Genomic DNA, 26,904 nt, shown 5'->3' on the forward strand with positions numbered 1-26,904 from the left:
GTGAATCGAGCGAGAAAGACGGGGATTTTCGGGACATGTCTTCAGAGCACGTGATGTCAATTGCAATGCGCAAGTTTATAGAATGTAACCGCGTGTGAGATAAAATTACGGAAAAAAATAAGGAATTGTGCAGAAGAAATTGTGTATTGGTAAGAAATATTTCGATTTCTGGGAATTTTGTATAATATGAAACATTTTCTTTTTTTTTTTTCTTAAAAAATTGAAGGACACGTTGTGTGGAACACCCTGTATATTTCAAGTGTGGATATGATATTCCCTGGATATTTGCCAGCGTGGAATTTTATTCGGAGGAAGAACTGGGAACTATTATGAGAGTAAATTGACTGATAAATAAGTTAGAGTTCAGGTAAAGCATATAGTTAGTGTATAAAGTGTCTGCAGTATTTCTTCTCGTCCTTTTGCTTGGATAGGATGATAGAACCGTTCACAACAGTGGTCCTCTAATTGTTTTGAACAATATAGATATTGCTGAATAACTGAATAATTTATATTTTATTTCATTCATCCTGGAACCTTTTGATCAGAGTACTATGTATGAAAACAGAGGCATAAAATCACCCTAACCTCACTTCTCGATGTTCGCCGTTGTCTTCCGTGTGCGACAATTTCCAAACAAGAGAGGATGCTACTTCTGCCGTGGCACTCGATTAACGTCGACCAATAGAAGCACCCTGGGACTACTTCTCCCCCCTCTTGTCCTCCTCTGAAAGAGGCTTAGTACGAGTGGAGGGAGTGGAGAGCCCCTGGTGGCCTGTCGAAGTAATAATTTATGTTTCCTCTCTGCAAATATGGAGGCAAATAATCGTGGCCCCGGGAATATAACGTATGTATGGCTGAGCATTGGCAAAAACAGAAGAACAGGAGAGGGAAGAGTGAATAGGGGCTTGGAACACGGCGTACTTAACATGGACACGCGATACTCATGCCCTGGGTATACACAGTAATGTTCGATTAAATTGAAACGAACCATCACTCAATGCTTCCAACTCAGCATCCCACATTTTTTTCATCCTATCTTTACGAAAACAGTATCGATGGATTGGTGAGATTCTCCCGATGAAAATGAGTCCAAATACGACATAAATCGGACTATTATTAACAGTAATCCATTTTAAAAGCACCATTAAAAATTGCTACCCGGTATATTTAAACTGACAATTACTAAAACTAGTCCGATCTATGTCGTATTTGGGCTCATTTTCATCGGGAGAATTTCACCAAATTATCGGTGCTACTCTCACAAAGATAGGATGAAAATTAGAGAAATTGAAATTTTCTACATTGGATGATTCACTAGAAGACACGCGGTATCCCTTTCAAGTGCCGGATCACGACCGTCGCTGCTTGACGCATTACATCTATTTCGTATACTTTCCTTTTATCTATTCTCTTTCCTTGTCGAGACTGTTCCAGTGCCAATTCCTGGAATCAAAGCGCTACCCTGCTCGCGAGAATTGAAATTAGCGGACCCGACTTTGTTCGATTTATCCGAGTATGACTGTACATATATATCGCAGTACCGGATGGCCACGAATTTGTCCGCTTATATGACCGCCAGTCATTTCCACCAGTTTCTAGAACTGCAGGCTTCAGGCAAACCTCGGCGTTATCTCTGATCCGATTCAATTGGCACTGAATTATCAGAATAAGAAAAATATAATTTTTTCCTATTTTTTATTATACTGTTACGAGATGGCTTCAGTCGAATTATTGAAATTCGTACGATCAAAATGATACCAAAAATGACAATATTTGTATTAACTTTTGTATTAATTTAAAGCTAAACGAGTAGTACAGTAGTGTCTGTATATATGGCCAAAAGGAATTGAGAAAGTGGAAGGTTTGATAGTATATCAACGATTCTACAGCCTGTATAGGGGTGGGGATGAAAGATGAGCGTGGAAGACTTATTTGTTGACCGTAAGATTCTTCCGAGTCGGCGTGCTGAGATAAATCTACTCAGCCCTCTGTGGGCGAGAGACATGCGTGGAACATGGGAAATAATCGTATGTACCTCCTGCTTCCTTGAATAATGTTATCCCTCGGGAGGAGAAAGGGGAGAAACGAGGAGCAGGCGGGTTTATGAAATGTAAATTCAGAAACTGGCTCAGCACTTGATTCTGTCGTTACGATCGAGGAAGTGCTCACGAATGAAAATAAGTATAATGGAAACTGTTGATCGGGACTACGTGTGTAAGTATTATATTCGTGGAAGGCAGAAGGAAGAAAAAATCGTTAAGTTAGATTAACATAAATTACATTCGAATTTAGGTTAGATCAGAATCAGTTAGGTTAGGATAGCTCACAGTTACGTTAGAAGTAATCCACAACTTTTCAGCAAAATTACAATGCACTTTAAATTCGTTACATTTCTGACCTCCTTTTCAACAGTAGCATGTTATACATTTTATTATTTCACATCCAACTGCATAAAACATCAAGAGAAAACTCTCTCTGCCGAGCCAGAATCGCTACAACTTGCTCCAAAAGCGACATCAAGACACAAAAGAGAAAAAAAAAAATACCAGTAAACATATATTTAACGTGAATTAGGTTCTCCAAATTTTACCTAACCTCTGAAACTCAGATAAATATACACCCGAGGAAGCCCATGATCAAAGCACCAAACAGGGCAAAAGGGGTGAACATTTGTCTTGACGATCGAACGTTGCTAAACAAATTTACCTCCCCACCGTAGGGTGTTTAACGGTTCCACGTTGGAGACTGGCCATTTCGAGATGGTTAACTGTTTCGAATAGTGGGTCAATATTTCGTCGTTCGACCACGTCCAGCAACATGTATCAACCGTACTCCGGTATTTCGAATTATCGAGGTGGTCATCTGACGTACATTGCCCGATCGAGAATCTTCAACAACTACCAACACTGTCGCAATCCCATTCAATCACTGGGGAATTTCGATGCCGACAGATTTCGAGAGAACGAAGAGTGGTGTAGAATTGGAACAGGGATTTCGTTTAATATTTTTTGCGGATTAAGAAGGAATTAGGGGTTTGGGTCATTTCGTATTATCTGCTGTCTACAGGTTAGTTCAATGGTCACAGATAAAAACATTTAGTAAAGAAATTTTAGTAGTTCGTTTTGCAGCACCTTTTTAAAGAAAATAGTACTATCGACATGTTCTGGAAATAAAATTAAATAATTTTACATAAATCGCGAATTTACAGTAACTGCTTCTACCAAAATAAACCTATAATTTTTCTTCCCCTCGTTTTTTTACTAAAACAATCACCGAAAAATTTCTGGGGGCATTTGTAAACGGTCTCATAAAAATATTTCCTAATTTGGTAGGTAAACAATGGTGGAATAACTAAATTCAGCAAATATTCTTCTCTCACCGAATGCAAAAACTGTAATATTAACCTAAAAAAGTCGCAGATACACTCAAATATGGCGCTTATGAGGAATCACTAAGAACAATGTTCTGCGGGTTGCTCGTCACAGGCGCCATAATAAGATCAATAACATTAACACGTCAACAATAATATTTCCAATCCTTTTCAATACTTTCTGCAACCGCGTAAAATCAATTTTGCAATATTATTGATCATGTGCAGGCGCATTTAGCGCCAAGCCAGCGGAAAAGCTGGCGACTGGTCGTGTCATCGCGCGAAAGTCGAGAGGGACCGGGATTTCTCGGTCGTAAACGAGTTTCTTCGAACTTCAAACCAGCCAACTGTTTCAAGAACTCATTACCCATAAAGCAGTCAGCAAGTTCCTGCGCATTATCGTTATTTACACTCCCATTAACGTTACATCATCGCCACGTGATCCTGTGGCGAAAAGCAAACGGTGTTCCTGATTCCATTAGGTTGTACCATATGAAATGTGATATCCAATCAACCGTGATTAGTGAACATAACTTATATTTTTACATGTACATTGTCGAAGTTATTTCGATGCTGTACTCCTCTGTTCCCTTTGTCCATTGAACTGTTTTTCGTGGTTTAACTTTTTCACATATGTTTTATGTTGAATTTAAATATTAAATTAACTTGAATTAAACTAAATTGCATAAACTTTTACACAACTCTCGAAAGAGTATGTCACAGGCATGACAAAAGTATAAATTCTATTGTCAACCGGTTTAGGAGCCAGCTCTATTTTTACGAAAAACCGTCGACGACCACCAGATGGGAATTTTCGCTCTTTAGCTGTTACAATATTTTCAAATAAATACAAAAAGTTTCTCTTCGTCGGAAAATACGTTTGATAGCGACCCTTGTGACATACTCTCTCGTACTAGAAATACATAAAGAACTTATCGAATTAAAAGGACGCTAATTTTTATAAAAATGGAATACATCAGTTGGCGTTGACCCCTTGACGTATGATTTCTTTTCTTGACTATGCATCTAAGCGTCGGCTATGTACCGTTTTAGTACTACATTAAGTAAGAAAAGCTGATGTATTATAGGTTAATTAAATTTGGCAATTTTCAGTTTTACGAATTAAATCGAAAATTGGAAATGAAGTTAATTTTTGTTATCGATGTAACTGTTTTTATCAGATCTCGGCCAGAATCTGTGGCACGAGTCTGACTCGTTATTACACGGCAAGGCGTTAATACTGATGAATGAAAAAAAGGCATAATTCGAGTAAACGAAGAGAATTATTTTTGAAAATACCTCGTTGTCATTTCGACTTATAAAAACAACAATTTCACGTGGTACAACCTAATGATTTACCGAAGATCAGGATCGTTCTTTTCAGGATCAAAGAATGAACACGATCGTGGTGAACGAGATGGGGATAAGAAGACGTGCTTTTCTTTCTCCACGAATTTCCAGCCGATCGAACTTCGAGCAGGCCCGCTCGTTTCGAGAGTTAATTACCAGCCCGCTCGAGCGTGGCCTTTCTCCGTCGATGATTCTTTAACGGAACATCCCTCTGGATCAATCCGCCATTGATCATAACGTCGCGCAATTATGCAACGCACGGTTGACCCCGTTATCGAAGGCAACGGTTTATGCAATCCCGGTTGTTACTTCGTCGGCGTCTCTGAACATCGAGTGCAATCGATATACCAAGTGTGCCTCGTCTAACTCGAAGAACGGACAAATACACAAATAACCACTTCAAGGACGATTTCTCTTTGAGGTTAGAACAAATTAGCTAATGTTAGAAAAGTCCAAAAAGCGAAGGCTTGAGTGGGCCATGTGCAGTCCTCTGCTGCGTTTCCCCCTCCTAGGGATAGTTCTGCCTCAAGGCTAAGGAAGGCCATATTGCCAAGGGGGTCCTCTTGACTAGTTTTTTCAGGAAGGACAGAATTGTATCAGCACTCTTGCAGTATAGTTCAAAATACAAGGATTCACTCTCTTTAACCGCCCACGTGTATATTTTATTCCACCGCTCACCACCGTCATCCTGACCGTTTTTACCTTACAGATAAATACCAACTTTTTTGATTGGTTGGACTGATTACGCCAGACAGTGAACGTGTTAATAAGTAAGTGTTGTTCAAATTATATCGTGTTTGATATCATTTTCATCAGAAAAATCTCACCAACATGTTAAAAAAAATTTCAGATGAAAAAAAGTAAAATTAAAGAAATGATATTTTTCTATTATGAATTGTCGAACCGTGAAATCTGGTAAAAGAAACCGATTGGTGTAGCGTTACACGCTTGACTGACAGCGAGCGAGATAATATAGGCGCAGAAATGACGCAGCCTAGGCGTAGGACCATCTATACTGACACTTGTAGAATCCAAACTGACTGACACTTGTAGAGAATTTACTGTATACTCGAATTTCATTTATCTGAAGATTGTATCGAGTGCTCTCCACCTTGAACGACAATACTTACTTCGACAATTTTAGGCGTATAAGGACGTATTCGAAAAGCTCAAGCTGTTCGATCTAATTTAAAAAAAAAGGCTATTCTGCTTTCAAGCGGTGTCCACGTATTTCTGTCCTTGACTGTACACGTGTTAATTCTCGCTGCTGCAAAACATCGTTATAAGCTATTGTACGAAAAACACTAAACAATACGGAGTTTACACGAGTGCGGGATAAACGAGGAGGAAAGGGGTGCAAAGAACGAGAAGATGGAAAATAGAGGGAAGCTCGGGTAAACTGCGTGGACGAGCGTGGTTCTCGCGGAAATTAGCCAAATACCCGGTGGCAGAGGGGCGGAGGGGAGGGGGCGCAACAGTCCGCCGAGATAATTGAATTCTCTGCTCTAACAACGTTTCACAGTTCGCCAGAAACACGGCATATCGGAATCAGCTGACGTTCGCATGCGCCGTTTATACTTAGCACGCCAATAATTATCGAAATTGATTTCCTTGACAGGTTAATGAGTCGAAGAAAGTGGATATTTACTTTGAAGGTTGTTCGGCCGAAGGAAAACGTGACCCATTGAATGTCAGATGCTTATTTGTAGACGGAACTCTCCGGTTATCTGGTGCAGAGGATCGGGAAATCGCGATAACCCCCTCGTCGAACTTCCACGGCTTTCAATTCGAATTTCGCGAGACCGGTGATCGATTTTATCACCTGTTTGCACGGAAGAATGTTTTTGTCGATGAAAATTCCTAGGTGTAAGTCAGATCTTTCTCAAAAGTTTCATCATTTTTGTCTTTGATTTATTTTTACTCTTCGTGAAAGACGACGTATCTTTGGGGAAACGATTTTTCGATGTTTCAGATTAGCTCTGTTTTTGGTGGCTAGAAGATTCTCTACTGCTGTCTTCGAAAGTTCCGGGAGATACGGTCCGTTCTACTCGAAAGATTCAATTCGATAGCTATTTTAGATAGAGTGTTTCCTTGAAAATGTTTCGTTCGTGAATATTTCGATTTTTCAAATTATTCATCAAGGTCTTGAAAATTTTTTAGCTTAAGTTTTGCATTTTTTACGGGGAACGTCAGGCTTTTCTCCAGGAATTAATTTCTTTTTATTTATTTAGTTGAGTGGCGTGTTCTCCGTTTCTTCGATTTTCCAAATAGCCTATTTCTCTGGAAAAATTCAATTCACATTCCATCCTGGACAGAATCTCCTTTAAATTTTCACCATGAAATTTTCCAAATTTTCGAATCGTCTTCCGATACCTTAAAAAAGTCCCCTCTCACCGTTCAACTCTCCGGCACCCTTCGTAATTGGCAAATTTTCGTGAAAGAACGCCAATGAAAAAATTCGTTCGCGCGATACACGGGCAAGAATTTTTCTCAGCCGGTTTTCCACTCTTGCCTCTTTGGAATTCTCTTGCACTCCCCTTTCTTCTTCTTAGACTGGCGGCGATAAAAAAAAAAAGAGAGATAAAGTGAGATACCAAGGTGATCGAGGCGATCTTAAAAGGGTACTTATCGTTCAACAAATTCTCAGCGCTAACTTTCGCCATTAATATCACCCATCGACGTCTCTCATCTGTTGAACGTCTTCTTCTCGCACTTTGTCTTATTCCAGGCCATTGTTGCGTGTTCTCATGCTTAAAGTTCGACCATGAACGATCAGATCACGATTTAGAACCTATTTGATCATCCAGTTTTCGAGCCTTCAGATGGTCCAAGTTAGAGGAACAAAAGAGATTCTAGTGTAAAAATCCTTGAAGAACTTCAAAATTATTGTTACTACATAGAACAGAGTTTTCGTATCTTTATTTTTGGAGAATTTGGTCATCAAGTCATCAAAGTGAGCTTCATAAAAATTAGAAAGATGAAGTATGATGAATTACAGTTACAGTAGCATATTAATTCATTCTTTTTTAATTGATAAAAATCATTCATCTCTAAAAAAAAAAAAAGAAAAATGAAGTCAACATCGAATATCTAAAAATAAGCGTTGTAAAGACATTAGAAGGGGTCACTCGCCACAAAATAATATAAAACTTACACAAGATGTACCATTAAGAAACTTCAAAAAGTAAATGTACCACATCCATCTTTCCAATGTAAAAGAAATTCTTGCCCCAAAAACCTCCTCGGACGCATTAAGGCAAAGAAAAAACTAAAGAACCCCTAACCTCTAAAGAAAAATCTTCCTCTTTCAAGAAAAACAAAAAAAGAGTATCCAAAAATAATCATTATGGAATACCAGAAGGAGTTGCAAATCCGTGCAGAAGGAGCAACACCTGTAACTCCTTTGGATTCCTACAGTGGCGCACTAATGAAGGGATACGCTGATGGCGCAGCCAGTTGGGAAGTCTTCTCCTTATCAAAGAATTGGCTAGGAAACTTGAGATAAATAACGTTGGTCCACGGTGCTGCATAGGTCTCGTGGGATCGCGGGCTTTCAGTGAGGGACGGGTAATGTTCGCGTGGTGATGGATCGTCGTCGGTTTCGCGACGCGATCGCATCGATCCTGGCCAACTGGAACGAGCGTCGCCGCTTTCGAAGCTAAAGCCCCGTGAAAAGTCGGTGAAAGTGGAAAGAAAAATGCGGACACAGGTTCACTGGGTTACTTGGCACTGTGAATCGACAGGGGAGAAATGGGAATGGAGGATCAAAGTGTCTCTGTCTTTCTAACCTCTCGCATGCGTGCTTCGCACACTACAGTCCATAACTATTGTATTAAGCGGAGGGAAATGTTCATTTTAACGTGAAAATTTCATGCCTCCCGGTATTAACTTTTGTCATTTTCTACCGCTATTTGCCAACTTTCACACTATCTGCACCTGTCGATCTCGATTCTATTTCTCACTCGATCGATTTCCTTTTCTGTGTCCTTGCGTAACAAAATTTGGCATTTAAGATCGATTCTTTCGATCGATCGTTTGAAACTTACGTTAGATTTTTGAAACTTATGGAACTTAGCTACGGTTCTGCTTTGTTAGTTTTTCTTTAAATAGCCAAAATTATTACTCGAGCTGTAGCAATGACACATGTCGTACGAGCTAAAGCGACTTCCCTTGCTTCCGTTCAGATGTCTTGCCAATTGGTCGAAACGAACGAGTGCAAAAAATATTCGGAATGAAAATTGAAAGGCTCTGACACGGATTTTAAAAATGGAGAATATGTTTGATTTCTTGTGATGGATGAGAGTGGTTTGAAAATTCGGAGGTTGTTTTTCCATTCGCGGGTGCATTTTTTTTTTTTTTTAAGTAGAAGTTATATGGTAATGGAGGGAGAGGATTAATGGTATTGGGAAAATTGTTTGAATAAAGGTCGAAGAATTTTCTTTTGTCACGTGTATATATGTGTATGCAAAACTTCGAACCGTATTGTGGATGATATACAAAAAAAATTTTTGAACAAGAAAGTTGAAAGGTTCTTTTGCAACTGGAAGCACGTTGGAAATAGAAAAATCGTCAACATGAATTCGACGTTAAAAAATATTTTCCACGAAAATTGCGAGGTTCTGAAAGGATTGTTTTTTATAAACGGAAGTATTCTGGAAATTTGAAAGTTAGGCGAATATTTCTCCTCCGCGTATATGAAAGCGTAAAAATATTATTGGAAATATAAAGAAATCCTGCATATTGATCTTTTTACGTGATCCAGGAAAAATTCTTTTATCCATTTCACGATTGTATGCGGAAAAATTTTTTGCATAAAATTTCAAGGATTTTCGGGGGAACAATGCAAGGCTAGCAATATCAACTTTTTTTCCTTTTCTTTTTACCACACATATGCAAATGCAAAGCAGCGAGAGGTTAGGTCCGGATAGTAGATTAATTACGAACGCATCGATGAATTTCACGAGGGTATATTCGATGGCCTTCGAAGCTTTCCACAGAATCCAAACTTTTTCACTGTTCGTCACGCCATATTGGTTTTACTTGATCAATCCAAGGGACGCAACGAAAATAAGCACTGTAACCGACAGATTTCGTGGCGAAAAACAGACGGGCGATATCCTCAGATATTTTTTCTACCTTCTACTTTCTTCCTTTCTCATTCTTATCAAATACCTGCAAGCCTTTGAGCGGGGAAGGAAATAATAAACACGACCTAACTCCTCGCGGTCACTTCTGGCCGTTCTAATTCGTCGTATATCAATATATATATATATGTATATGCACAATATCTTTTTAATTAAATTAAATCGATATTTTCGTTTCGTGAATTTGAAAGGAATTGTGTAAATTGGAATATATAGGGTGTTTCAGTAGTCGCTATGTAACGAGACACATTCGACTTGGAATCACTTGATATTGTGAAGATAAAAGAGTTCGACGTTAAGTTTAATTAATGTTGAAATGTAAATAGAATGTTTAAGGTTTCTTTTAAGATTCCAAATCGAAGTTGCCTGGTTACACTACGACTACTGGAACAGCCTGTGTATTCCAATTTACAGTTCTTTTTATTTTTGGTATAATTACATATCTGTAGCTATACAGAGAGTTAGTGGTGAGACACCCTGTATATAAGTAGAAATGGAAACGAAAAATGTGTTCGAATGAAATCGCGATTGGAGACATTATGTCACGGTCCAAATGTGACAATGCCGAGCTCGATATTAATTGGAGATATTAAAACCGGATGAAACAGATTGAACAGACTGACGGAAGTGGCCTAACGCGGTGAAATCGAAGTACAACCGGTTCGTTTAAACTATTCACAGTCGCTGGATCCACTTCTGGCTGCTCCACTTTCAACACTTGGAACACTCTCACTCATCCGAATCCAATATTTCGCGGTTCGAATCCAACCTTCGCCAATCTCAACTAACTCCTAACTAATTTTTAATGAACACACTGAAAATTATTGCAACGATTCGTATTAATTCGCATACTCTCTCCCTCTCCCTCTCTCTTCTCTCCCTTTCTCTCCCTTACTTTCTCTCTTCTCTCCCTCATTCTCTCTCCCTTTCTCTCCCTCACTCTCTCTCCCTTTCCCTCCCTTTCTCTCCCTCACTCTCTCTCCCTTTCTCTCCCTCACTCTCTCTCCTTTTCTCTCCCTCACTCCCTCACTCTCTTTCTTCTTCCTCTCTCGTCTCTTCCTTTCTTTCCTCCTTTCTCTTCCTCACTCACTCTCTCTCTCTCTCTTTCTTCTTCCTCTCTCGTCTCTTCCTTTGTCTCCTCCTTTCTCCCTTTTCTCTCTCCTTTCTCTTCCTCACTCACTCTCTCTCTCTTTCTTCTTCCTCTCTCGTCTCTTCCTTTGTCTCCTCCTTTCTCCCTTTTCTCCCTCTTCTCTCCCTCACTCTCTCTCTCTCTCTGAAACAGTAAACTCGTCCTCTCAACAACACCGGTACGGGTTCCATCCAGAATTAGGTTAGTTTCTGCGGTTCTCTGGTTCTTCTCACGTGACCAGGTTAGGTTATGTCGAAGGCGAGCGAATAACCTACACGTAGAGTCACATTTCATCGGTAGGATGATTATACCCATAGCGCAAGAGGTACAAGATAGTTTCATTGATAGAGGAGGAATGGGGAAATCGAGGAATTTCGATTTGACGAGGTCGTGAAATTTGAATCACGCCACCGGAAGTGATGGCCGCTCGCTGTCACCGCTGATACGCGACACCGCCAGTATCACCGCTGTGGGTTGACGATAACGAGGGTAATTAAACCGATAAATTGAAAACGCAATTAGCGGACACGCCCGCATTTCTTTTCTGTGTGCTCCTCTTTTTGGGAAAGGAGGGAGGAACGATTCTATACAAAATACTCGATCGTTAAAAGGGGGATAATATAAATTTCAATTTCTATCGTATTCTGATCATTTTCTGAAAAATGCGAATATTTGAATTTTTCAAATTTTTGATATCTTTAGATGTGGTGCTGCAGGGACACGAATGTTCAATTTTTTATACTTCGAGGGAATTTTTGATCGATAGTCTTTCGAGGTTTCATTATGATTGCAAAATCAGGAAAGACTTGATTCAGTTATATGGACCACTCTGTATAGTCAAATAATTCCTGTGAGGCCTTTCGAATATTTATTAGACGAATTTTGATTTTTGTTAAAGGTTGAAATTCCAAAAAGAAATATTCCTAAAATTGCCACCGACGTAATTATCACGCATCAGACTCGAAAATCTGAAGGATTTAAGTTGCATTCCTATTTCTTCCTCCTTTAATTTCTATTGCCTTGCAATCTATCACAGAGCTTCAAAAAATTCGGTCAAAAGAAGAATTGATCCATTCTTTCTGCACCAAAAATGGCTCAAATTCTCCCTAGAAAAAACAAAGATCAATACCTTCTTCTTTGCTAGAAAAAAAAAGCCCCGCTTAAAAGGCTAAAAATAATGCTATTTCTTGCCCGCACAGGCTCCACCACTGTACTCCCCCCTCTCTCTTCATCAAACTTCCATCAAAAGCCTCTCGCCCATGGTCCAACGAGTCTCAGGCAATCGTCCAGTCTTCAGGCTTAATCCTCAACGCATTACAAGATCATTTGCTGTACAATGGTCCTCGAGCAACAGAGGCTCTCCAAGTTCTTTTGATCTCTCCCTGTCAAATAAGGGAGAAGCCGGATAACATTATTTCCCCAACAGAAGTCTCTCGATTCCTAACGACAATTCCAACCCCAACTGTATTATCCTCTTGCCCTCATCACGTTTGCAAGCAAAGCGAGCGTAAACAGAGCCCTCTGTTTCCGGTTCCTTTCGAATTCCTTCGCGAGCCACCGCCACCCATTGTCGAACGTTACTTCTTCCACAGCGAGGACCCTTGTTTGTCGAAACGATTTCTGCGACGATGTTTATACGAGGCGCTCGAATCTCGTCCCACTGTGCACGAGGTTAAGTTAGGTTACGTTGACGCTGTGCCCAACTGAATCGACGAACCGAGGCCTTGGCGGTTTTTCTAAGTAAGTTCGGGGTAAAAAGTTGACTTTTCCTTAGGTTTGTTGAAAGTTCAGAGCCTGGAGTGTGTTTGTGTGAAAGTTCGGTGGGAAATTTGAATTTGAATGTGGGTTTACTTTGGAAATTGTGCTTCAGAGCATTGTAGTGGAGATTTAAAAAAGAAAATGCTGGATCGATTTAGTTGAAATTTTGTACAGACATTCTATATACGTTCTTCTATCATTCACTATGAGATTTATGAAAAATACATGTTGTAGTTGAAATAATTGGAATAATTCTTGGAATAATTGAAAGTTCGAAGATTTATCGAAAAGTTGATTTTGAAAACATAAGAGACTGTCATTTTTTTTTTTAACCAACTTAAAAACGGTGAATGTGCAAAATCATGCAGATCGTGAATCACTTGCAATTTGTTTTATTGGAACCATGAGACGACAGGAATCGTAACTGAGAAGTTCTCTTAAGGTCTTCATCAATTATAAGAGCTACAGCTTTTTCAATAATGAGTATTTTTTCACAAAAAATACACATAAATCTTCTTCTAGGTTAGCTAAATATGTTTGCAAAATTTTAACAGAAAATACCTGGTAGTTTCTACGGAAAAAATTCCGAAACTCTATAAGTAGTACAAGTCTGTAAATAGTCAGACGCGAGGATAAAATCAATGCGTATTGAGAATAACCTGTTATTTTCTTTTTCTGTATATTGGATCGAATGAAAGGAAGTTAATTTAACGTAAAATTACGAATATTTATGTGTATAAACAATTCGGATATCCATTTAAAATCTCCAGATTTCAGCACGCATAAAACGATTATGCGAACGCGAACCATTTAATCGGAATATTCCGAGAACACTTTCGCTGAAAATAATTTAAATCGAAAACTATGTAACGTTTACCCGATCGGGGAATTACTAAAAGGACCTTTTAATTGCCAACCGTTTTAACGAGTGCTCAACAAGATGGCTACGTATAGGGTGCTCCAGAAATACGATTCCAATAAAATGTACGATGGAAACATTTTTGTCTGGTGAACACACAAGCAAGGTAGCGTTTAATTAAATATAAGTGGAGTACGGCTCTCAGTCGTACGTACATATAAATACATTTTGATCGATATCCTCAATTATTATTAAAATTATAATTGCAGTAGAAGAAAACGTAAATGACACTCTTCTTAAATAACGCAATTATCTTACTCTTGCACTCCCGACATAAATTATGTTTATTTACTCTAATTACAATTATTCTCAAATTTCATTAAAATTATTCTCCAAACATAACTTAACTATACTCTTCCTCCTACGTTAATCCACGAAACAGAAAATAACGAAGATGTAAATAACACTTTTAATTCTAGTCAAATTATTCTCAAAAATAAAGTCTAATAATAGTTATTCACTCTGAAACCTTAATTCACGAAACAGAGAATAGCCAAACGTAAATTACGTATCACATTTCCGCCCATATTCCCCCTTCAGAGTACTGAAACACTGAATAATTAACGCCACCATACACAGCCAGTAAAAACAATCTCATAAAACAGGGGTCAGAAACTCCCCATATAAAGGAGCAGCACTTGGCGGGTTGCCTGCAGTCAGGCGCCCAACTGCCGCATCTTCGAATCTCCATTACTCGTGAACGGACAAAAATCGGGCACACGTTCAGTTGACAAAAAATCTTCCATACATTTTTCTCTGTCACCCTGCATACTTTATTAACCCGTAACTGTGAGACAACTTGTACATAGAAAGTATTCCAACGGTGGAGAGAGAGCACAACGCGAAAAAGCGATTATTATGCGGGGAACCTGGAAAACTTCCGGCTAATCGCGTCAACGATACACGCGCAATTAACGCTACTCCATCCGAAAAGGCAGGGAGAGGTGTGTAATTAAACATTTAAGCGATAATTCGTTGAACTACGTGTAATGACTGCGTCGAGCTGGTAACATGTTTCACGCCCAAGCTTCAACAGCCATCGAACACGCTCTCATCCTTCTACACCTGAAAATTCCGTGTTATTTCGAATGCAACCTATGTATATAAACGTGTGTGAGCGTGTACACACACGGTAGCTGTGTGAAATTGCGATCTTCGAGGGCGGTTTTCACGGAATGCGATCCCCGTTTCCGGGCGGAATACTGGAATCGAATTAATAGACGACTGAATGCAATCAGAGAGTAACGAGTCTTATCAAAGTGTAATTTCGACAGAAGGGAAGAAGTGAGCGTGAATACTCGATTGCCTTTTGTGGAGTGATGCGTGCTCGTACGAAGGAATGTGGCGAAATTTGTAATTTGAAAGAATTCGAAAGGTTTATAAGAAAGTTGAGTGTTGGACCAAAGGAAATGTAATGGAATTGAATTGAATTATTTTTGGAGTTCTATGGTTCTTTATTCGCGAAAGTGGAATCGTGGAGAGCAGCTTAAGGTTTAATTTTTAATTACGATATTTGCACTTCGGGAAATATTACTGAGGTCACTTTTTGTGATTTAATTTTTCGATGTGAGATTTTGATTTATGAGGTTGAGCTTAAGGCTCTAAATGTGGTATTTCGAAAATTTGGAGATTAAAAGAAGCGACAGTAGTAACTTTTTACCATTTTCTTTCCAACGAGAGCCTTTTTTTCGGGTTACAAACGAAAATCATGCAAATTAACGTAGGCTTGCAAGCTTGGCAATATGAAAATTTGGCAGTAATCACTTTCCACGATTTTATATTTCCCTTGCAGTGACATTCATAGAAACTATATTAATATTGCAAAATTTGCAATGCACAAAAGTAGAAATTCTAAAACTTTCCCTAATCACTCGAGGACCTTCTTCAGAATGACCCTCATAGGAACCACCTTAAGGTCATCTTTCGAACCGTAGCATCAATGTCAAATGTTTACCTATTTACTTCCTATTATTCAATTGTTTTCACAGTAAATAAAATATTTTCTTTCCCGAAACTCGGTTGAACGTGATGGAAACCAGCTTAAGGAGCGCCTGGACAGGCAAAGGGGAATTTGCTCGTGGCGGAAATCGCGGCTGGAAGGCCATCGCTCGACCGGTGAAATGATTCCCCGGTCTTCGTATATTTCTTTTTCCTCGATTATTCAATTTCGACAGACAATGAAGTACTCCATACGGGAAGCGGAAGTAATCTGAGGACTGGCCTTCCATTAAAATCTGGGTCGGCTCTTTACCCCCTGTGGAGGAGAAAGGGTGAGAAGAGGGGAGGAGGGGAGAAACCGACGTTTCCAATATCCGCGATAGAGGTTGGGGCTTCCTAGGCGCGAAATGAAGTTTCGAGGAAGCGAAAAAGCTTGGCTGAGAATCTTCGTTACTGCGACGATAACGATTCTCCTGTTGATAATTTCATTTAACGGAGATTGCTATTGTTCCTTTACTACACATTTCACTTATGATTACTGCACGTTGCAACGATTTGCTACCCGTTGGATTAAGAGCGCTCTTACGTGGACTAACTAGCGGTGCTGCTAACGATCCTCGATAATATCGTTAAGATAACGATAGGCCGAATAGGAGTGATTAAATAAAGCAGAATTCAACACGTGATAAATTCATCGCTCAAATCTATCTGCTTTTATTCGAAGTTATTACAGAAAGCATATTAATGCATTTTGATTGTCACCTCGTTCTTCTGACCGGAAGAATCTGTCCTATTGTAGAAAATGAACTTTCACTTGGCAGGAAAGTTTCATTTCTCCCTCGTTTCGTTATTTTTACATTGATCGAAGTAATTTCAAAGTCACGATGTTACAGGTCGTTGAACTCGTCTTAATGTCGGCTACAACGTAGCATTGCAAAGAACAGACGTTAATATGCGAAAAAATGGAGGTGTTCTTGAATTCACCTTCAAGATTTTTCTGACCAACGGTTGACAGTTTAATACTCTACTTATCCATTGATATTTATTCTGGTTTTATAGGTGAATAAAATTTTATTACTACTTTTCTGAACAGTATCGCCTGTCTGATAATAAAACAGCCCTACTTCACTTATCTGAATAGCGAACGGTTCTGTTGTAGTTGTTTCTAGCCTTTTGACTGCGGCTCACTCTCGGAGAGAACCATCAATACAGACGACGCGATATTCGCATATCAGTCGCTGCGACTGGTTGTCCACTGACTACTGACCAAAACGGTACCCGGAGATTTGATACCATTCTTGGGGTTGAAAAAATAAATAGTTGCAAATAAATTAAAAATATTCAGTTTTTCATCTATTTTAAGTAGTTTTCTCAGCTATTTTTAATTTACTTAACAATTGGTAAAACAGTAAAGGTGTTACAGTAAGAAAAATGTAGAGGGCGTATATTACGTGTTTCGTAGTCAAAGGGCTAGAGACTTTGTTTGTTTGTCTGACTAGTGAATGTGATATTCTACTTACATCTGCCTACAGGCCGATTCCAGTTGGCTGACTGTAGCATGATCCTGTTCCACTTGCTTCTGACTAAAGATGATATCTTATTTCGTTTGCAGGACTACAGAGATGTTTTATCCCATTTGTCAGAATAAAAATAACCTCTATTCTACTTGCACAGACGTCTGTCTAACTTCTGCTCCATCTGTCCGACTAAGAGGGAAACGTACTTCAATTGCATGATTCAACAGATATTTTATTCCACTTGATGGACTGAAGAAGGTAGTCATATTCTGCTCGTACATCTAAAAAGGTGCCTTATTCCACCTGTTCGAACAAAGAGAGCTTCCAATCCACTCACATGGCCTGGAAGACCCTTTGTTTCACTTGTCTGACTGCGTGTATCTCGACAAATCTCCACTTGCGATTGATTAGCGGGGAAACACATTCATTGATTGTAACTGAACGCCTAATTAGCAATGCACCATTTTCAGTGCAGAGGTTGGCCAATTATCGGGGTAGAAAATTTTCTAAAAGCGCTCAGAACTGGATGACTCGCGCAGGATATTGGAAATCGTAGCCTGTTCAATCTTTCACTAGCGCAAGTGAATAGAAAAAAATAGGAAAACGAGCATCGACTGTTTGAATAAATTCTACTGTTTTTCGATAGTTATTGCAACGAAAATTTGCACGTTAAATACGATATAATTGTCAGAAATAAATACACAGTAAAATGTATCTCCGATGTGCTGCAGCTGTGAAATGTGCAATTTGCTTGCGGAAATATAAGAACATTCACCATTTTTCGCGTGTTTCCGCGACTCAACGGTACACTCGAAAGTTCATTTAAAACAACCCTCTCTATTGCACCGGACTGCTTTTAATGAAGTCCTTTTCAACCCCTTTCCCTCTCACGCGGTGATAATATCGAAGCAGCAGAGAAATAAATTCTCGAAGAAGTGTAAATTCTCGTTTAGCCGGGCGTAGTTACTTTGCAGGAAGAGTCGCAAACAAGAAATTAAAACGAGCAATTCATTAAGCCCAAATATATTATACCTCGCTGAAAGAGTCCAGTTTTTTTCAGTGCCACTTGGACCGACATAACGCGTAAATCCTCTGTGAAAAAAATTGAAAACTCAAATTTAACACGAGACGCCTGATATTTATCAGAGAATTCTTTTCAAAATTGTGGAGATAAGGATTCTAAAAATTTTCAATTTTAAGAAACAATTGTCGTATGCGGAAAAATTCTCAGAAAGAGACGAGTTAGATCTGGAGCAACTCTGTGAGTACCCAGGAAGGCCTAAAATGTTCTCCAATTCTTGAATCAAGGATTCAAGAGATTCTTGAATACTTCTAAGAATCTCAAAAATCCAAACTCTCAAGTCAACTAACACATGTAATAAAAATTTTCAAGTGAAACTAAAATGAATCCAAAGCAGTTCACCAGGTAACCAAAGTAATCTAGATACCCAGGAAGACCAAAAATATTCAAAAACTCCACAATTACAAAATTACCAAAAACTCCATAATTTCACTTCCAACTTTAACTTCAAAAATTTCAACAACGAAACTACGATGTACAAAAAAATTGCAGAAGATACCAAGAACACAAGCAACCCACAAAATATTCCCCAATTCTTCCATACCTCTAGAATTCCCAGAATCGAAAGACTCAAGAACCAATGTGATCGTACACAAATAAAACCAAATTCCTGAAAGGAGGAAAATAGATTTTCGAACCAGCCTGAGAGCGTCACTCACCGCGACTGAACTGATCGTTGTTCGCTATCACCTTCTAAAACCACTCGCTGCTGTTGCTCAGATACTTGTACTCGATCGCCAGGTCCTTCACGAGAATCCCATCCTCATCCTGCAGCCTGTGCGCGAAGGGACAATAAAGCCAGCGATCCTTGTACTGCAACTTGTCGTAACAGTTCCCAGCAGCGAATATATCCTCGTCGAACTCTACCATCGACAAGATGCTCGCGTGCAGGAGGTACTCGGAGGACAACATCACTTCTGGAGCGTACTTCCACAGTCTGGTCAACATATTAGCCCTGTTCACCGCGAGATTCGCCTCCAATCTGAACCTTTCTTGAGCATACTGATCCACGATACCCTCACCCAAGTTCAGATCGGTCCCAGCAGTGCAATTCTCTCCCAAAAGATGCTGATTCTCGATAATTCTCAGGAACCTAGTCACAATGTCCACGTGGACAGGCTCTTTACTAGGCTTGCCGCGATCCGCGCTCCTCCCATAGTCCCCGTAATCCTGTTCCGAGCTATTCTTCCCTCCATCAGGATCGTAATCGCCATAATCCATCGAGATAGATATATTCTCGTCATCCTCGTCACTCCTATCACCACTGGAAGCTCCGTGAACTATATGGCCGTAGACTTCGGTGAAATTTCCAGCTGTCCTGTTATTAGCCACTCTAGGTCTATTCCTAGCCATCGCTTTCTTCAATTTATTAAACGAGTCACTCTTGTGCCGAACCTTGCCCTCCTTTCTACGATCAGAGCCAGCCTCCGATAGTTTGATCAACAGTTTATCCAGATCCACGGTGGATCGTTCGTCAATGGTACCGGAGGATCTCAGATCTTGCCCGGTGATCACGTTGAATCCGAAATTCTTGCTCCTAGACCTGTCCAACCTTGAAAAATCCACACTCTGCGAATCATTATCCACCTGCTGGCTCCTCTTGCCAGATACACCTGACACAGAGGACAAATCTGGATCATCCAGCTTAGCCTGTCTAGCGAAATGGCTCCTGGACCTGCTGTGCCTGATCTGTGTGGCTGGTCTCTCGATACTCGTCTCTAGTTTGCCTCTACGCGTCACCTGATCCTCGATCTCCTCCTGCTCGTCCAAGTCCAACAAAGGAGGTTCGGTACCCTCGCGCATCTCCACCTTCCTGTCGATGAACGACGGCCTGTGTGTCTGCTGGTGACGAAGCAGCTCCTTTGGCCGCTCGATCTGCGCCTCTTGGCCAGTCAAGCCATGCCACAGCGAGCACGTGAGCAGAGTGAGGACGTACCAGCGACGTGGGACGCTCATCTTGGTCAGTCACGTAATCGCGGCTCCAGGCATTTCCGTGTCACGTGTCCCAGCCACTGTGCGTCTCACTGACCTGGTTCTATCATTTTCTCTCTCATCTTCCAATTTCTTTCCTTTTGCCCCGTGAATATTTACGGCTCTCGGTGATTCGGAGAGGAGATCACGTGGGACCGGTAGATTCCGATAGAAATGTTCATTTTTTTCTTTCCTTCTGGTTATCTAGCACACTTATCGAGCTGACTTAGGCTGTTCTCCTCTGTTCAGAGTTTTGAGTGATCGTGAATCCTGAGGGACCACTGAATATCATCTCTCCTACAGACTATTACACTCTTCTCTGTACAGTTTAAACTGTCAATTTTTATAGGAAAAGTGACTTTGTTGCACTAGTTAGATTAGGCTAGCTAGGACCAAAGGTGTTTGTCACACTTGTCAGGCTGTTTCACGCTCTGAAGGACCACTTTGATTTTTGTAGAAATGTTCATTTCTTTTTTTATTCTTTGTTGTCGAAGAAACGCGAAGGGAAGAGCGAGGGTTAAGTTTCAGGTTGGGTCGTCGGATTTCGAGCGACGGGCATCGGTCGTGTCGCGGTTCATCGTTTCCGGCGGACGATCGAAAGAGCGCCGTGGTCGACTCGCGCTCGCACGCGGCGCCAGACTAAGGGTTGAACATTCGACAACCCCCGTGGCAGACGTTGGACGACTCGCCGCGCATGCGTCACGGGGCTGATTCTATTAGAATCCGCGTTTTCTTCGGCTGAATGACGTGTATCGACGTTTGGCGATAATTTAAGGATTCCATTCCGCAAGATTGTGAGTGACCAATTTTTGGAAAATGAGATAACAACACTACAACGTCTTAAGTACCATCGTATAACGCATAACTGAAGGATTTGATAGCGTAACATTTGAAGTATCAAAAAGTATTTTCAAGAGAAACGAAAGAAGTGACCTGTCGTAGGGAAACCAAAGTGAGGTATTTAAGGTTTAATAATAAACAACAGTCTTGAAAATGACAGAAACAAGCATACTTTTTACCGTATTGGATTATACACTTTAGTAGTTGAAAATACATAATACAAAAGGTATGTCATTTAAGAAAAGTGATCAAATATTTGCTTAAAAGACTTTTACAATATTCTCATTTACGTAGGGGTAAAGTGAAAAATAAGTGGAAATAAATAAGTCAGGAAGAATCAAGTACTTTCAACGTATACGAAAAATAACAGTTTAATAATAATAAACAACACAGTCATTTTTTATGTCTTATTTTTCTTTTGGTCCAAGATTTTATATATTCTAATTCTCTTTTGCTTCAACGCTGATTTAGGAATTTTTTTAAGTTCGTTCTTTTTTCCTCGTTTCCTGTTATGTCATTTTATCCTTGGAATTCATACTGAATATTTTCGAAATTTCACTATTGATTTCATGGTTCGTCGAAATTCTCATTTTGGATATTCTAATTACACATAATTTCCACTAAATAATTTTCTAACTTTATTCCTGAATTTTGCGCTGATCTAAGAAGGTCGTAGCATTTTATTTCACATCGAACGAAATTATACTACTTTCACATTTTTACCGAAATACGAAAACTGTTGGTTTAAAAATCATCCGGATTGTAAGTTTGTCTAATTATTTCGAACGGACACACTGTGCAGCGATTTCAGATTAAAATTAGCCTCGTCAGGTCCACTGATCTCATTCCTTAATATCAACCGGACTAACGAGATATTTGCGTGGACCAGAGTTCCCTTTTAAAACTTATAATAGGTCAAAGTTCCTTGAAGAAAGGGAATCAATTCTTGCAACCCGAGGAAAGTAAGTTCGAAGCAGAACGTTACCGTTATAAAATGAAAATTATTCATGAAAACCCTCTATGCATCACATTTCAGCCTAGAATTTTTCAAATTACAGGACTCTTTTATGAAGTACCTGAGCAATTACCATATTAAAAAATCCTATTTTCCCCGTTGATACTTTCACCGTAACTGACTCTAATTTGAACTGAAATCAAACATGTGACAACAATTCTCAACCTGTGGCTACAAATTGTAAAATGGGAAGCACGATACCTTCCTAAGTTTAGCAACTGAGTGACGTGAAATGTCAAAAAAAAAATGTCGGTGCATAAATCAAATATTTTTGCAATCTGAATTCCGAATTTCCCTTACACGCTGTATATTCTACTCGAAAAAAATAAATAACTATACAGTATTCAGTAGCATCTCGTTTAACGTTACAAAGATTCCTTTTCTTCGTTCTAGTTATGCGAGACACCGTGTAGAATTAGTTACGATTAGAAAAAATAAATATGTACAGGATGAATCATATGTCACGTTACCATTTAAAGATTGAATAACTTTTTTCCATTATACGTTCTGAAATATTTAAACGGTAAAGCGACTTATGGGCCACCCTGTATATTAATCTTGGCGATATTTTATCGTGATCCATTGCGGAAAGTCGATAACAATATCGCGCAGTGTTTAGTTGCCCGCGTGTATAAAGCATCGATGGCTAATGTGCAGGAAAACACGTAACTGCGCGAGGTTTTCTCAGGCGAAGAAAAATGTTATGGCGCATCGTGAGAAGGAAAATGCTCGCCTCTGAATATCAAATGAATACATAGCTATTTTTCCTTCCCGTTTTTCGTATAAATCAGGCATTCGTCCACGGTAGATTTTATCGAAGGATAACAATTCGACCCGACTCGATTTCAATTCGTTCGTTCGATGCAATTTTAATCGGTAAATATTTCATTTCCTGCCTCTCTAATTCTTCGATTTACTAATTTACCAACTCCCTATTTTTACAATTTTCGAATTTCCTGATTCTGCCAAATCCTAACTTCTCCAAATCGCTAATTCGCCGATTCACTTAGATTTTCCATTTCTTCAATTGGCTACTGTACCAATTAACCAATTTCCTACATTCCTAACATCTGAATTTCTCATTTTTCTGATTAGCTTACGAGAAAACTTCGGTAACCTGAAGTGTCCGATTTCTTCACAACAACGGTAGTGGAAGATTTTTTATTTAATAGTACAGTCTGATAAGGTATAAAAAGCCATTTAATTTTTGTTACAAACATTTTTTTATATCTACTATAGTTTTGAAGATATACAGGGAAATAGGGTAACACTTATCTTCATTCAAGGGCTGCTTTCACCCCAAAGAACCGAAATTGGGCCAAAAACAAAAATTGCCCGACACTTCTCTCGAGGTCTCCTACAAATCACCGAAGAACCGAAATTGGGCCAAAAACAAAAATTGCCCGACACTTCTCTCGAGGTCTCCTACAAATCCACAAAGTTTCAAAAAAATCGGACATTTCGGGTTACCGAAGGTTCCCTTATTAGCAATACTTAATTTCTCTCCTAATTCTCTAATTCCCTAACTGAAAAATTCATCGAAAGTCCTAAGTTCTTTCCCCGGTGACAAATTCGCAATTCACGTTTCCCTCACTTTTTATTCCCCTCTTAATAATTTCTGTCCACTGGCTGGAACGTAAAGGAAATTCTCGTGGCTCGAAATTTCCGCAACACGAAAGGAAACTTCCACGACTCGGTTTCCCCCTTGGGAAACTGAAAGGGGAGGTCCGTGAGAAAAGTTCCAGTGGGGAAATTAGCGAAAAATAACGACAACGATCCGAGAACCGAATTCCTCAAACGCGAGTGAAACTCGAGTAAGATATGGTTCCTGTTCGAAAGTCTCAAGTTCCATGAATTTGCCGCAGAGAAGAAGCCACGAGGAGGAACACTGACAAAGAAATTTGCTGGAATATCGAGTCTCCCACTTCCACAGAGCCTCTCCGCTATTGTATTATAGTACAATAAATTATCTAAAATAATATTCGAACCACCTACAAGTTTCCCTTTATTCATGAATAACGATATACGTATGTTTAGTGTACTTTGTTGTTTCATCATTCTCACGTATTTGTTGTATTATTCTCCTTTCTTCGTTTTATCAACGTGAAACATCGAGCACAGAAATTTATTACACCGAAGAGTGAAATGTGTAATATTTGATTTCTGTATTATTGTAATATACAAATATGTATACTACCGTGCGTAAGTATTTGGACACTATGCAGGAAATATGGTTTAAACAAAACTCTCTAATATAGTTTTGGCTTGCGATCTTATCCCAGGCGACCCGCGTAATGTTTATAAATACCAATGAAAATAACATTTGACGTGAATTAGTATAAATGAAAAAGCAACAACCGAAATCGGTGGAAAATTGATGTTGCGAAAACACTTGGGTTCATCGACTTCAAGTGTTTGTCGAAAATTTCATGAAAAATTATTACCCCAATATGTTGTGCCAACGGTGAAACATGGAGGTAGTGATTTGGCGCAAATAAAGTGGACAATTTAGGAAGAATAGATGGAATTCTACGAAAAGAAGAATATTTCAATATTTCAGGTGGACACATAGACGAACGCGATATTTAATAATTTTCATTGATTTGTTGGTAAATTTATTGTCATATACTGCATCCTAGATCTTCTACACCTCAACGACATTCATTGTTGCTGATTACAGGTAGAAATATTGCAATACAATAAAGACATGTGTATGAACCTTTTAATTACAATAGATCGCACCGAGTGTCCAAATAGTGTATATGTAACATAAACATTTTTTATTTCAGCATATTTACTCCGTCAACTTTTTTTCATTCATTTTATCAGCGTGGAATATCGAAGAGCAATTAATCACACTGCCTTGCAAAACTATCGAGGTCGTCGAGACAAAGAACAAGATGTTTAAGGTGATGCTGACCTCACCTGTCTCGTGCATCTGTTATACAGTGTTCCGAACATTAGCGATACTTCTTGAAATAGACGAAATTTTCTTTAAAAAGGTGAAAATAATTTATAACATTTTACTCAATGTTTGAAAAATATTGTACCTCTATTCTTGCATGAAATTTATGGAAAGCTATTTTGTCCGAAATATTCCAAGTAAAAATGCAAGAGAAAAATATAAACACGCAAATTCGAAAAAGTTCAAGGATATGATATTCCTCTGTTAATACAAACACTCCACGTTAATATACTGCCTGTCATACCAGGTGTCCCAAATACCTCCATCTCATTATTCCAAGTAGCGAGAAGAAGAAAGGGATGCTGTCGAAACGGGAATTCTGAATATAAAACTCTAACAAGAAATTAAATTACAGAAAATATCTGTCGAGACGAGAATTCTGAAAATAAAACTCTTAAAAATAAATTAGATATTGCAATAATTTAAGTTACAATTACGTAGAACAAGTTTGGCAAAACAGTGAGAAGTTGAATCGTCAAACAGAATTTGTAGTTAAAAAGGTCTAAACATCTCGAAAACATGAATGTACGTATCAGCACTGTCTCGTAAAAAATACGAATTAATTTGCGCTTTTTTTCTCTTTTTACCAATTAAATTTAATTACTCTTCTAATCATTCTCCTTGAACAGAGAACGCGTAACCGTAAACACTCTCGCAGACAAGGACAATATCCCCCCCTCCCCAGAACCAGTCAGACCAGTTAGTGATTAGACAGACGCTTAAAAGCACCTCTGGCGGTGGATCCTAGCGAAAGAATCTGATCAGACTGATCAGTTTACAACTGGCAGCTAGCCGATTCCTACTAATTCTGATTCAATCTGACCGCAGACCGCTCGAAGCGATGAGGGGCTTCTTCAAACACTTGTTGCTGCTGATATCACTACTGGCGATAGTGATCTGCGATTCTTCGGGACAAGGCGCCACGCAAAACCAGTCAAAAAAGGATACTAATACTACCGATATTCTTTTTGTACCTCAAAGTATCCTTCAGTTTCTACCTAGGAGCTGTCCATCTGGATATAAGATGGACCATAAACAAATGTGTCGTCCGTCCCTTTAATTGGTGCATAGGGTGAGTATGTATAGTTGTTGGACGTGTAACAGTTACTGTTTCTGACGGTTTCGAATGGCTAGAGAAAGATATACAGGGTGTTTCAAAAGAGTTGGTAGAAATTTTACAGAGTAATGGAACTCGTTGAAAGAAAGAGGAAAGTCTGGGTGAAGATGTGTCCAGAAGTGAAATTTTTGAGAGACGATTGAAGTTGGTAGTTCGTAGGAAAACTGAATTCATAAGTATTAGGGCACCCGTTGTGTTCGTACAGAAATTATTACGGTAACTGTACCTAATATGGAACACCTGATTTTAAAAACTTGCCAAATATAGAGACATGCTCTTTTCTTTTATGAAACTAACGTTAAAACACGACAAAATTAATAAATATTCGTACGTTAATAGTTAACTATGCTACTGTAGTAAATAAGTAAAAGCTTAAGTGTCTTGACGTCATGGTAAAAAAAAAAAAATGTCAAATGCGGTGAGTTGGAAAAGTGGTACCTAATGTCGAACACCTAGGAAATTTGTTCCACATTAAGTACAATTATCCTATATGATTTATTAATTACACTTCTTGACCAAATTTATCAACACCCTGTATACCTGTGAAAATTTTCCCAATACACATTTACAAAAACGTTCTCATTTCCTCGAATCTCAGAGTCTCGCTAGCATATTCATTTTGTAAACATTTCTGAAACACCCTATATACTTCTCTCGAAATATTTATTTACTGACACACTTTGTAGATGCTTCTGAAACAGCCTGCGTACTTTTCTAAAAATTTTCAACAGCTAACTGCAGACTACTACAGTCACAGAGCATTGTCTGACATTTTTCAAAATAACTAAAA

At 39.1% G+C, this 26,904-nt stretch overlaps 1 protein-coding gene across 1 annotated transcript in view; it reads right to left on the reverse strand.

Moving 5' to 3' along the window:
• LOC108580263 (probable G-protein coupled receptor 158) overlaps positions 1–20,162 on the reverse strand; it is a 199,729-nt gene extending 179,567 nt beyond the window's left edge. The window contains 1 exon segment of the mRNA XM_017943973.1: positions 18,866–20,162. Coding sequence (XP_017799462.1) covers positions 18,866–20,162 — 1,297 coding nt within the window.
• Positions 20,163–26,904: the final 6,742 nt, after the last annotated feature.

Source organism: Habropoda laboriosa, unplaced genomic scaffold (assembly GCF_001263275.1).
Source record: "Habropoda laboriosa isolate 0110345459 unplaced genomic scaffold, ASM126327v1 scaffold9, whole genome shotgun sequence".
NCBI lineage: Eukaryota > Metazoa > Arthropoda > Insecta > Hymenoptera > Apidae > Habropoda > Habropoda laboriosa.